This window comes from Taudactylus pleione, unplaced genomic scaffold (assembly GCF_031769625.1).
Source record: "Taudactylus pleione unplaced genomic scaffold, aTauple2 ptg000393l, whole genome shotgun sequence".
Classification (NCBI taxonomy): domain Eukaryota; kingdom Metazoa; phylum Chordata; class Amphibia; order Anura; family Myobatrachidae; genus Taudactylus; species Taudactylus pleione.
The window spans coordinates 4,929,469-4,943,916 of record NW_028284794.1 but is presented as its reverse complement, the minus strand read 5'-3'; the positions used below and the strand labels follow the sequence as shown (position 1 = coordinate 4,943,916).

Below are 14,448 nucleotides of genomic sequence, written 5' to 3'. Positions count from 1 at the left end.
GCGTTCCCATGTGAACGCCTCCGTTTGGGGACGGCCCCACTGACATCACGAGAGAGAGCCGAAATCTCTCTGGGACTTGCGGTAACGAGACCCTACCACAAGGGTCATGTTGCAAGCCCGATGGTTGCCATGGTCTTGACCATCGCGACCATCTTCCTGCCCGATCGCTATAGCTGTGGGTGGTCACACTGGACCGCTCTAAACAACCAGAAGGCTGGCCCTGATTCAGAGCGAGCACTCTGTCAGAGCGTCTGGCTCTGAATCAGGGCCACAGTACAATAGTATATATTTACCCAAGGCCTCATGTCACTGCAGTAAAACGTATTTCAGAGATGGGAGTACCCTTGTTTTTTTTTCCCCTCTGTCTTTGCTGCTGTTTTGTCATTCGGTACGATCTCTGTATAACATTTCCTTTATTGTCGCCTCCAGTCCTGCACAGGCTGCTCGCCGGATGCAACCAGTTACGACGAAGACCTGGATTTGTCGATAATGATGGAAGAGGGGGGGGAATGTACAGTGGGGGGAGGGGGCAACTAGCTGAATTTCCCCCTCATTACTCAGCTCACCATTGACAATCCCAAACTGCCTTATTCATCATCATTCCACAAGGATTCATTCGCCGGTATGACTGAAGCACCCACACAGTAATGCCTTGAGCGGTGGGTGGGGGTGGGCTGTACAGCTGACACTTTTTTTTTCATCTCCTCCTTCCCAAGTCAAGGGACGGACTCGGGGGGGAACTGACGTAAATCTTCTAGAACTCTTAAATCAGTCTAGCGTCGTCACCAGCGCGTGCTACAAAGACATGGCTGCTAAATCTGTCCTGCCATTGTGAAGGATGACAGGGACACAGTCGAAATACATGATGGAGGTTTATTTTCTCTAGATATATTTTTGTAAACTGTTTGTTTAATTTATCATCGCTGTGTGAAGGTTGGGGGGTGGGGGAGGGGGAGGGGTCTGGTTATGTGTATTGGGGGAGTGTGGGTCAACGGTTAGTTGTCCCCGCCATTTGTACGGTTTTGTAAATAAAGATCTCCTGTTGTTGTTTTTTTTTATTTCATGAGCGTGCTGAGTAATTATCCCCCCCCCCAACAAAAACCAACAGGAAACAGTTGGCCCTTCCCTTTTCCCACAATCGTATGGTCTAGGAGTCTAGCACCGGGCGCTGCCATGATGGCACAGTGGTTGGCACTGTACCGAGTATGTAGCTGTAACACATCTTCATCATAAGTTGCGGATCACACGGTAGAACGTAGCTGTGCTAAGGTGACAGGGGGGAACTCGCTTGGTCTGCGTAACGCCATCCGTGTACATTAAGGTCTGTTGCAATACGTTGACCTTGGCCAGCCCGTGGGCCGGAAATAGCGGACGCCGGTGCTGTTGCTAGTTTTTGGTGCTCACACTGCACAAGCTGCGATACCGGCCATCTGTATGAGACAGTTGGACCGATATATATCGCCAGTTAGATGCTCAATTGGATCCCTAGGACTGTACGTACAGTTGAATATTGCAGCCCGATGCCCACGTGAATGGGCCTCAGTGTAAGCTGGTAGTAATGAGCCCCTCATTGTCGAAGCTCCGTGTGCCCTGTAGTTAATTCCCTCTTCGTGTGTGCAAATTTGGGAAGTGGTTTTGGTCTCCTGCATATGTCTACTTGCAGGTCCAGCCAGATATAAAGTATATGGAGGATGCCCATATGGCCATGTATGTCTAACACGGGGGTCTTCAACCTATAAGGCAGTGTGGGCCACATTAAAAAAATTTGACAAAGCCGAGGGCCACTAAGCTATACTGCGGTATTTAGACTCTGCCCTCTCCTCACACAGTTCTGACCCATAACTGCCCCCTTCTACAATTTTAATTATGTCCCATTACTGCCCCTCTCTGCAATGCCCTCAGTAGTGATCCCCCCCCTATGCACTGCCCCTTATATAGTGCCCCCAGTAGTAGTCACCCCCTATGCAGTGCCCCCAGTAGTAGTCCCCACTATGCAGTGCCTCCATTAGTAGCCCCCCCCGATGCAGTGCCTCCAGTAGTAGCCCCCCCTCCCCCCGATGCAGTGCCCCCAGTAGTAGCCCCCCCTCCCCCCAATGCAGTGCCCCCAACACATACGTAAAAAAAAAACACCTGAATCCCCGCTCCTGCCGACCGTCCGCTTCTCCTTCCTCCCGGGCCAGCCCGCTCTGCATTATGGGAGAGACGTCATGAGTGAGCTCCAGCCCGGCTCCCGCAGTGGGCGCAGCAGCCAGTGAGAGTCTGACTCTCATTGGCTGGCTGCCAAAGCAAACGCACTGCCGGCGGTGGCGGTGTGCTTGTTTCTGTGTGTAGTGCAGAGTGACTGCACTCACTGCGGTCTGCACTACAGTAACCATCAGCGGGCCACGGGTCTGACAGGACCGCTGACTCCCTCTCATTACAATACCAGTAATTGGTGAGCACAGCTTCTGGGTGTTGGCATGGGTCATTGGGATGGTGTTGGGCAGTCCAGTGTACATAGAGGGAGTCCTAGGGTGAGGATGCCAGCTAGGAGGGGTAGAAATGGTCTGCTGGGCATGATAAAGGGAACCTTGTGTGCGCTGCTAGTTTGGGAAGGGGATAATGCCCCCCTCCACTTGCACAGGGGAATAGTGTACGAGTCTTGCTCTAATATCCACAAGCGCCCAGGAGGCAGACTTCACAAAGTGGCGCATATACAGTCAGGAGCATAAATATTGGGAATTTGACAGAATTTTCATATTTTGGCCTCTATTCACCACCACAATGGCTTTGAAATGAAACAAACAAGATGTGATTTAACTGCAGACTTTCAGATTTAATTTGAGGGTAATTACATCCAAATCAGGTGAACGGTGTAGGAATTACAACGGTTTCTATATGTGCCTCCCACTTTTTAAGGGGCCAAAAGTAATGGGACAAACTAAACAATCCTAAATCTAATGGTGCATACACACGGTCAGATTTTTCCTTCAGATATGAACGATAACGATTTAAAAATCGTTCAGTCGTTCATATCTGAAGGAAAATCTGACATACCTGAACGATGGACGATCAACGATGTGCGTTCCCGTTTGTCAGATAACGATATCTGACATCTGATGTGTTTGCAGTCAGACTTGGACGATTCCATTCATTTTACTGCAGTCAAAAATCGTTCAAATCGTTCAAAACTTTGGTAAACTCGTTCATCTGACAAGTCTGACAAAAATCGACCGTGTGTATGCTCCATAACTTTCACTTTTGAACACTTTGTTGCAAATCCTTTGCAGGCAATTACAGCCTGAAGTCTGGAACGCATAGACATCACCAGACGCTGGGTTTCATCCCTGGTGATGCTCTGCCAGGCCTCTACTGCAAATGTCTTCAGTTCCTGCTTGTTCTTGGGGCATTTTCCCTTCAGTTTTGTCTTCATCAAGTGAAATGCCTGCTCAATCGGATTCAGGTCAGGGGATTGACTTGGCCATTGCATAACATTCCACTTTTTAGCCTTAAAAAACTCTTTGGTTGCTTTTGCAGTATGCTTCGGGTCATTGTCCATCTGCACTGTGAAGCGCCGTCCAATGAGTTCTGAAGCATTTGACTGAATATGAGCATATAATATTGCCCGAAACACTTCAGAATTCATTCTGCTGCTTTTGTCAGCAGTCACATCATCAATAAATACAAGGGAACCAGTTCCATTGGCAGCCATACATGCCCACGCCATGACACTACCACCACCATGCTTCACTGATGAGGTGGTATGTTTTGGATCATGAGCAGTTACTTTCCTTCTCCATACTCTTCTCTTCCCATCACTCTGGTACAAGTTGATCTTTGCCTCATCTGTCCATAGGATGTTGTTCCAGAACTGTAATGGCTTTTTTAGATGTTGTTTGGCAAACTCTAATCTGGTCTTCCTGTTTTTGAGGCTCACCAATGGTTTACATCTTGTGGTGAACCCTCTATATTCACTCTTGTGAAGTCTTCTCTTGATTGTTGACTGACACATATACACATACCTCCTGGAGAGTGTTCTTGATTTGGCCAACTGTTGTGAAGGGGTTTTTCTTCACAAGGGGAATAATTCTTCTGTCATCCACCACAGTTTTTTTTATGTGGTCTTCTGGGTCTTTTGGTGTTGCTGAGCTCTCCAGTGCATTCTTTCTTTTTAAGAATGTTCTAAACAGTTGATTTGGCCACACCTAATGTTTTTGCTATCTCTCTGATACTGTAGGTTTGTTCTGATTTTTCAGCCTAATGATGGCTTGCTTCACTGATAGTGACAACTCTTTGGATCTCATATTGAGAGTTGACAGCAACTGAGTCCAAATGCAAATGTCACACCTAGAATCAACTCCAGACCTTTTACCTGCTTAATTGATAATTAAATAACGAGGGAATAACCCACACCTGTCCATGAAATAGATTTTGAGTTAATAGTCCCATTACTTTTGGCCCCTTAAAAAGTGTGAGGCACATATAGAAACCGTTGTAATTCCTACACCGTTCACCTGATTTGGATGTAATTACCCTCAAATTAAATCTGAAAGTCTGCAGTTAAAGCACATCTTTTTTTTGTTTCATTTCAAAGCCATTGTGGTGGTGAATAGAGGCCAAAATATGAAAATTCTGTCAATGTCCCAATATGTATGCACCTGACTGTATGTGTATGTATATTTTTCTACTTCAGGGTCCATAGGGTATCCACAGGATACCTTGGGGTATAGGCGATGGTGGCAGACATCGGGCACCACAGAGTTAAAGTTTTCAGCCTCCCAGGATAGGTCCCTTTCCTATACCCCGCCCTGAGCCAAGGCAAATCAGTTTCGTAGGTGCCCGGCTCGGAGTCGGATCACCATATGCAGAGGGGGGCTGTAAAGGCCCCTGAAGTTCTTTTCGAGGCAGATTTGGCTGCACAAGATGAGCTGTACAGCATAGACAGTCATTACAGACATCTATGCTGTCGCTCCTTCAGAACGCCGGTACTGATCCAGGGATGCTGGTGGGTTTCCGGGGACCCAGGAACACTCGTACTGTGACCGGGTGCAAGGGGATTTCAGGTAAGCGGAGGGTACCCGCCAATTCACAGTCCATGTTGTCCTCAGGCAGGGGGCTCCCTGGGGACAGGCAGCGCGTGGGGCCAGGTACTGATCCTGCGCCTTCCACTAGACCACCAGGGACAGCGGGCTGCAGCAGTATGGATATGCCCCAGCGTCCCAGGGGTTAATAAACAGGGAAGGCGTGCTCCCCTGGCATGCTAACAGCCGGCACCTCCCCTGCTGCACAGTGCCTCTCCATTGCGGTCTGGTGGGCTGTGTGAGCGCTCCTCCCCTGGACCCGCCTCCTCGGCGTCCATTTTTAAGGAGTGCGCAAACACTGCTGGACGCTTGATACAGGTGGCAACGCGGTCCGGGTCTCCCCGCATACCTCTCCCCCGATAAGGTCAGAGTATGCAGCGCTGTTTCCTACCAGGCTCTGTGTAGTTGTAGTGTTTGTACTGCAGGTTATTCTGCATTGTATGTGACTATTACTAGCGCTGTCTGTCTGTACTTTCAATTCTGTCAGCCATTTTACTATCCCTGTTCTTCCTCTGCTAAAGCCCTTGCGGTGCGGTGTTGCAGGGTGTTTATTGCCTCACAGTAAAAGTATTTTCTGTGAGGGGAGTCACATACTGCTCCATTACACTCAACATGTCCGAGAGGGAACATGACTTTCCTCTTCAGCTAAAGTGTACCACATGTACCATTAGCGGAGGGAGATGGGAATTCTGAGGGATTATGTAGGGCATGTTATCTCATATCACGCCCGATTTCTGTCACTGCGTCTGTGCAGGAACCGCCCTGGGCTTGTTTTGCTAAAGCACTTACAACCCTTGTGGGCCAGCTGGTGACGCCCCCTGCGTTTCCCCAAATGGGGTTATCGCAGCAGGCGGTGGTCTCATCACCCATGCAGGGGTTCTCCAGGCAGTTGCTGGTACCCCAGTGTCTCCTGCTTTCGCCCCCCCCCAGGTCTCGCAGGAGCCTGTGTTGGTGAATTCATTGTCCAATACGGTACAGCACCTGACGGACATTTTTCAGGGGGAGTCACCATTGCGGCCTTCTAAGCAGCCTTTAGTGTCTCAGACAGTTCAGTACGATGAGGATGACATGACGTCTGATGACTGTGAGATTTTTGACTTTTCAGACCAAGAGCCCCTTCGTACTAAGGAGGCGGAGTCTAAGACTAAAGTCTATATACCTGGCCTTATACGGGCAGTCTGTGCGGCCTTGGTTATTGAGGATGAGGATCCCCCCGTGGCCAAATCCAAATATGCCTTCTTTAAGGATGTTAAGGGAGATGCCACTGTATTTCCTATTTCTGGTCAGTTAGTGGATCATTTTAGAGGAGGCGTGGAAAAATCCGGGAAAACTGTTCCATCCTCAAAAACGCTTGGCCTTTGCATACCCCTTTGCGGATAATCATTTTTCCAAATGGGAAACCCCTCCACAGGTGGATTCTCATGTCACATGCCTAGTGAGGAGTGCAACATTGCCCATGTCCTCTATGTCCTCCTTAAAGGATGTTACGGATCGCAAGGTGGAAATATGCCTGAAATCCATTTACTCCCTTGCTGGAGGGGCTTCCAGACCAGCTATGGGCGTGTGCTGGAAAGCAGAGCAGGTGAAGTTAGTGGGCAATCTCAGAGACTTGGCTACGTATATTAATGAGGCAGCCTTAGATATAGGTCTCACTTCCAGAATCTCCCCGGCAGCAGTAGTGGCTCGCCGCTCCCTGTGGTTGCGCTCTTGGACAGCAGATGCTGAGTCCAAAAAGGGTTTGGAATGCTTGCCTTTTAATGAACAGGTCCTGTTTGGCCCTGATCTGGACAAAATTGTGGCCACGCTGGTAGCAGCTAAATCTGCATGTCTGCCATCGGCTACAGTCCCATCAGGGTCTGGGGCTTTGTCCTTTCGGCCCTATAGGGCCCAGGCTAAGTCCAAAATACAGTCCTTTCCGAGACAATCAGGGGCCAAGAAATCTGCCAAGCCAAAGAAGCAGGCTTGGAGTACGTGACGTCCTACTCCCAAGACGGACGATAAGCCTTCAGCCTGACGGGACGGGCCTCCCCGTGGGAGGCCGACTTCTTCAGTTCGCCCAGTGCTGGTGTCTGACCACCACGGACACTTGGGAAAGAGAAGTGGTCTCTCGGGGGTACGCCCTCTCCTTCCGGGGAAGGCCTCCCAGCCGGTTTTTCACCACAGGCCTTCAGTCAGAGAAAGACAAAGCCCTGGAATTCCGGAAAGTGTTGCACTCTATGCTCCAGGCTGGAGTTATAGTGCCTGTTCCGTTGCCCCAGAGGGGAATGGGGTATTATTCCAATCTTTCTGGTACAGAAACCAAATGGGTCTTACTGGCCCATCCTTAATCCAAAGTCCCTCAACAAGTCCTTGAGGGTTCCTCGGTTCAGGATAGAGACCCTGCGTTCCATCATTTTGGCAATGGAGCCTGGGGATTTTATGGTGTCGCTGGATATTCAGGATGCTTACTCTGGCATATCCCCATTTTCTCAGCACACCAGCGTTTCTTCAGGTTTGCAGTGGTCGATCAATATTTCCAGTTTCAGGCACTGCCCTTTGGTCTGGCCACAGCGCCTTGTGTGTTTACCAAAGTCATGGCAGCCCACCTGCGGATGCAGGGGGTTCGCTTGTTACCCTATCTGGAAGACCTCCTATTGTTGGCAGGGTCTCCAGTGATGCTTCAGTGCCATCTGCAACTGACAATATCTGTGTTGCAGAATCACGGCTGGCTGATAAACTAGAAGAAGTCCTCCCTGGTTTCCTCACAGAGGATGCTCCATCTCCAAGCCCTGTTGGACTCCCAACATCAGAGGATCTTTGTGATGGAGGAAAAGATCTCTGCATTACAGGCAAAAGTACACAGTTGCCAACAGTGTCGCTGAGTGTCTATTCACTCGGCAATGAGGTTACTGGTTTCCATGGTGTTGATGTTCGACATGGTGGAGTATGCCCAGTTTCACTCCAGACCTCTGCAGAAATTGATCCTCTCCAGATGGAATGGGTTGCCCCATCGGATAAAGACACAGACAATAGTGCTTTCCCCGGAGGTATGTCTGTCTCTGGCCTGGTGGCTACAGAAGGCTCACCCCTTTTGGATTGCGGACTGGGTCCTTCTGACGATGGACACCAGTCTCCGTGGCTGGGGAGCGGCGACGGGTCCAAACTTGTTTCAGGGATGATGGACACCGGCAGAATCTGTGCTTCCAATAAACATCTTGGAACTTCGGGCAGTATTCAAAGCTCTCCAGTAGCAAGGCACATTCTCCACGGAAAACCTGTGCAGGTACTGTCGGACAACGCCACCACGGTGGCTTACATAGACCGCCAAGGAGGAACCCGAAGTCAGACGGCACTGACAGAAGTGTCCCGCATTCTGGCTTGGGTGGAAGGCAATCTCCCTGCCATCTCGGCAGTGTTCATACCAGCAGTCCTCAACTGGGAAGCAGACTTTCTCAGCCGTCAATACGTGCATCCAGAGGAATGGTCTCTTCACCAGGAGGTGTTTCAACTACTGGTGAACAAGTGGGGCCTTCCAGAGATAGACCTCATGGCCTCCCGACACAACAACAAACTGCCGGTGTACGGGTCAAGAACAAGAGACACGGAGGCTCTTCTGGTAGACACTCTGTCGGTCCAGTGGACCTTCCAGTTTGCGTACCACTTCCCTTCGTTCCCCCTTCTTCCTCGAGTACTACGAAAATTCAAGCAAGAAGGCTGATAGCTCCAGCGTGGCCCAGACGCCACTGGTACTCAGATCTTCGGAGTCTCTCCATAGACACTTTGATGCTTTTGCCTCAACGTACGGACCTGTTGTCTCAAGGTCCTTGCCATTACCCGGACCTGGGTCGTCTGTCTTTGATGGCGTGGCTGTTGAGACTGCCCTCTTAAGGTCCAGGGGTTTTTCCAGCTCTGTAGTTTACACCATGCGCAGAGCTCGGAAGCCGGCTTCTGCAAGAATTTACCACAGGGTGTGGCATACTTTCTTTGAATGGTGTCGCCCTAGAGGCTATGATCCTCAGGTGTTTAGGATATCCAGGGTTTTGGCTTTCCTACAGACAGGCTTAGATCACGATGTTCGCCTTGCTTCCCTGAAGGTGCAGGTTTCTGCCCTCTCAGTGTGGTTTCAGCGTAGGATTGCTACTCTTCCTGATGTCCGCACCTTTTTGCAAGGTGTACTTCGCATTCAGCCTCCCTTTGTTCCACCAGTGGCTCCTTGAGACTTGGCTGTGGTCCTGAGGGTTCTCCAAGGACCGCCATTTGAACCACTGGGCTCAGTGGATTTGAAATGGCTTACGGCTAAGACTGTTTTTCTTCTGGCCATTGCTTCGGCCAGAAGGGTGTCAGATTTGGGGGCTCTCTCATGTCGCCCTCCCTTTCTGATTTTTCATAGGGATATGTCGGTGCTTCGCACTTGCCCTGGTTTCCTACCTAAGGTGGTATCTAGTTTCCACATTAATGAGGAAATTATAGTACCAGCCTTTAATTCCCCAGACCTCTCAATTCAACCGTACCAATTCATTTTGGAAGTCGGACTCCTTGTTTGTCCTCTATGGTTTCTGTAAGAAGGGTTGGCCTACCACTAAGCAAACTTTGGCAGGATGGATTCGCATGGCGATTTCTGAGGCTTACATTCATGAGGGCCTTCCTGTACCATCCTCTGTTAAAGCTCTTGCAGAGTGGACAGCGCGGGCAGTCCAGCAAGACTCCAGCGCTTTTGCTCAGTCACCCCATCGACGCCGTTACAGATCCGGGGATGGCTAGCAAGGGCCCAGGAGGATCCCTGGACTGGATAGGGACTAAGGTAAGCGGCGGTGACCCGCCGAACACAGTCTGATTCCCTCAGGGCTGGACGCTCCACGGATAGGACAGCGGTGGAGCCAAGCACTGAGACCTGCACTTCCACAGGCCCACTGGAGACACAAGCTGGCAGGTGCAGGGCACTGTAGGAGCTCCAGCGTCACGGGGGTTAAATGCTGGCATGGGGAGGCTGGTTTCCCTGTTGGACAGGAAGCTCCTCCCCGCTGCACAGCGCGCCTTCCACTGCATTCCGGCTGGTTGTTGCAGCTTTCCAACTCTGGTCCCACCCCCTCCGAGGTCTCTGGCAGCCATTTTCTCTGGGCTTTGTCATAGATCACTCAGGGGAGTGCGAAGTCTAGGTCCCCCTGCATACCTCTTCCACAAGGGTCAGTGTATGTAGCACTATTTCCTACCAGACACTGAGTCTGTGTAGTTGATTGGTAGTGTAATCTGTGCTAGAGTAATTCTGCATTGTATGTGACTGTATCTTTACTTTCTTCTGTCAGCCATTTTACTTTCCCTGTTCCTTTCTGGTTCATAGCCCCTTTCAGTACTTGTTCTGTCAGGGTGGTATATTGCCCAAAAGTTACTTTTACTGTGGGGTGGGTCACATACGGTGTGCTCTATCCCCTCTGTTTCTACAATGTCTGATATTGAGAATTTGCAAAATCCTGCCCCTGTCCTGCTTTCATACATAAAATGTAAGGCAGGAATAGGGCAGGGAGAGTTGGTCCAGGAGGGCTTATATGGGGCATGCTTTACTCTGGCTGGCCCCTCTATTTCTGGTGCGGCTCAAGAACCTCCTTGGGCTTGCTTTGTGCAGGTTCTGACTTCAATTGCAGACCATGTGGCAGCTCCTCCTGTGTTTCCCTAGATGGCGTGACCACCTGGGGAACCCTGTCTCCTCTGCAAGGTTTCCCTGGGCAGTTGATGGTGGCCCAGAGCCTTCCACAACAGCCGGCTCAGGGGAGTTCTGACCCAGTGTGGGTAAATTCTCTCTACGGTGAAAAATCTGATGGAGATTTTACAGGGAGAATCCTCACATAGACCGGCTAAGAGACTGTTGTTGTCTTCTCTATCTACTTATTATTATGATGATGATGACAGATGATGGAGAAATTCTGGATAAACCATCAGACTCTGAGCCCTCCTTGCGGGAGACGGAGTCTAGGTCAAAAATCTATATTCCAGGCCTGATACGGGCGGTCTGTTTGGCCATGGTTATAGAAGACGAGGAGCCTCCAGCGTCCAAAGGCAAATATGCTTACTTCAAGGATGTAAAGGCTTCAGCGGCCATTTTTCCCGTCAGGCCAACTAATGGAACATGTGGAGGAGGCATGGAAATCTCCTGGTAACGGTTCCAGCCCCAAAGGCGCCTAGCTTATGCCTATCCCTTTGCTATCCCCTCAGGCGGACTCTAATGTTACTCACTCAGTCAAGAGTGCGACCCTGCCTATGCCGTCAATATCTTCTCTGAAAGATACTATGGACAGGAAGGTGGAGATTTGTTTGAAGTCCTTATATTCCCTGTCAGGGGCAGCTACTAGACCAGCCATGGTTATCTGCTGGGTGGCCAGAGCTATGGAACGCTGGGCGGACTCTTTGGAGGAGTCGTTTGCCTCGGATGCTACCACGGAACAAGTGGTTCTGGTGGGTAATCTCCAAGATTCGGCTACATACATAAATGAAGCAGCTTTTGATGTCTGTCTCAACACCTCACGGGTTTCGGCTGCAGCAATTTCTGCTCGGCGCTCTCTGTGGTTGCGCTCTTGGAGAGCTGATACGGATTCCAAGAAAGGTTTGGAAGGTTTACCTTATAATGGTCAAGTCCTGCTTGGACCAGACTTGGACAAGATTGTGGACACATTGGCAGCAGCTAAATCTGCTTGTCTGCCTTCTGCTCCTGCCCCCTTGGGGGCCAGATCCTCGTCCTTTCGGCCACAGGGCAAGCCTAATAGCTCAGTCCTTTCCTAGACAGTCCACCAACAAGAAATCCCCAAAGCCCAAGAAACAGGCTTGGAGTGCTAGACGTCCGGCTGCTAAATCTGACGACAAATTCTCAGCCTGATGGGACGGGCCTCCCCTTGGGGGACCCCAGGGTGGGAGGCCGACTTCTTCAGTACGCCCAGTTCTGGTACCAGACTACCACAGACAACTGGGTAAGGGAAGTGGTCTCTCACAGGTACGCCCTCTTCTTCCGCAGAAGACCTCCCCATCAGTTTTTCTGCACAGGCCTTCAAACAAGGACAAGGTCTTACAAATTCAGACGGCAATACAATCCTTGCTTCAAGAGGGGGTCATTGTACCGGTCCCATTACCCCAAAGGGGGATGGGTTACTATTCCAGTCTATTTCTAGTTCAGAAATCGAATGGATCTTTCAGACCTATCCTCAATCTCAAGACTCTGAACAAATTCCTCAGGGTACCTCGGTTCAGGATGGAAACCCTACCCTCCATTATACTGGCTATGGAACCTGGGAATTTTATGGTGTTGCTGTATATCCAGGATGCATATCTGCATATTCCAATTGCTTCATCTCACCAATATTTTCTCCAGTTTGCTGTGCAACACCAGCATTTCCAGTTTCAGGCAATGCCGTTCGGCCTTCTACTGCCCCTCGCGTATTTACAAAAATTATGGTGGCGATGGCAGCCCATCTGCGGTTGCAAGGGGTCCACCTGTTACTCTACCTGGATGACCTGTTGCTACTAGCAGGGTCGCCAGAGGTACTTCAATACCATCTACAGCTGACAATATCAGTTCTGCAGACTCACGGATGGTTGATAAATTGGAAGAAGTCCTCCTTGACTCCTTCCCAGAGGATGCTCCACCTGGGAGCTCTGTTGGATTCTCACCAGCAAAGTATCTGTCTAACCACAGAGAAGATCTCCACTTTGCAGACGTGAGTACGCAGATGCCTCCACTGTCGCCGAGTGTCCATTCACTCAGCAATGAGATTACGGGGGTCCACAGTGTCGACCTACGACATGGTGGCCTATACCCAGTTTCATTCCCAGCCTCTGCAGAAATTGATCCTAGTCAGGTGGGACAGATCTCATCATCGGATAAGGACACAAACAATGGTGCTCTCTCCGGAGGTGCGTCTGTCTCTGGCTTGGCGGTTACAGACGGGTCACTTCACCAAGGGGCACCCCTTTTGGATTCTGGACTGGATTCTCTTGACAACAGGCGCCAGTCTCTGGAGTTGGGGCGCAGTGATGGGTCCACACTCATTTCAGGGTCGGTGGACAGCAGAGGAGTCTGTTCTACCAATCAACATATTGGAGGTGTCATGCATTCTGACATGGGCAGAAGGCAATCTCCCAGCCATATTAGTGGTGTTCATACCAGGAGTGCTCAACTGGGAAGCGGACTTCCTCAGCCATCACGACGTGCATCCTGGGGAATAGTCTCTTCACCAGGACATGTTTCAACTCCTCGTGGACAAGTGAAGCCTTCCGGCAGTGGACCTCAAGGCCTCCCGACACAACCACAAGCTGCCAATGTACGGGTCCAGAACAAGAGACGCAGGGGCTCTTCTGGTAGATGCTCTGTCAGTCAAGTGGACCTTCCAGTTTGCGTATCTGTTTCCTCCAATCTCCCTACTTCCTCGAGTGCTTCGGAAGTTCAAGCAAGTACTATTGTGGGATTTCTTTTGGCACAATGGCACTTTTTATGAACAAATAAGAGGAACAGCTATGGGCACTAGATTCGCGCCATCATATGCAAACCTCTTCATGGGTTTTTGGGAGGAACATCACATATGGAATAACAATATCTATAAAGAAAATATTAAGTTATGGTACAGATTTATTGACGATATTATTTTTATATGGGATGGGAGTGAAGAAGAACTCAAAATATTTTATGAGATTTTAAACAATAATGATTTTAACATTCGTTTAATTTATAATCACAGTAAAGTGGAGATACATTTTTTAGATCTCAACATTTACATTAAAAATAATGAAATACAAACTAAAAACTATATGAAACCTACAGACAGTAATGCATATATCAATACGACAAGCAACCACCATCCAGTATGGTTAAGAAACATACCAAAAGGTCAATTAAGAAGAATAAGACGTAATTGCACTGAAGTGGAAGTTTTTACTGAACAAGCAGAAAATTTAAAAAAGAAATTTGTGGCTAAAGGATACTCCAAAAAACTGGAAATCCCAGTCAAGGAAATGAAAGAAATAGACAGGGGTTTGTTATTACAAATAAAAGAAAGGAAGATGAAAAGTTAAAAATACCGTTTATTACCACTTTTAACGGCCAGTATAAATTAGTGGAAAAAATGATACGTAAATATTGGTATCTATTACAAAAGGACCCAATTTTAAACCCTGTTATTTCTGATAGACCTACCTTTATATATAGAAAATTTGAAAAACAGATTAGTTCAAAGCGCTATCCCAATAAAGAGGACGAATAGAATAAAATCTAAAGGATTTTATCGTTGTGGCTTATGCCAAATGTGTAAAAACCATGTTAACCAACCCAATAAACTTGTAAATTATAGTTCCAAGACAACTGGAGTAACACGAGACATCACACAATTTATAACGTGTAACAGTATGAATTGCATATATTTAATAGAGTGTA

General features: G+C 48.9%; 1 protein-coding gene across 2 annotated transcripts in view; it reads left to right on the top strand.

Moving 5' to 3' along the window:
- The window catches only part of PER1 (period circadian regulator 1), a 29,351-nt gene extending 28,419 nt beyond the window's left edge, over nt 1-932 (top strand). For both annotated transcript variants that reach the window (XM_088446135.1, XM_088446134.1), the window contains exon 23: nt 430-932. In XM_088446135.1, the coding sequence (XP_088302261.1) occupies nt 430-537 (108 nt within the window). In that variant the 3' untranslated portion in view covers nt 538-932. The remainder of the gene's footprint in view (nt 1-429) is intronic.
- Nucleotides 933-14,448: the final 13,516 nt, after the last annotated feature.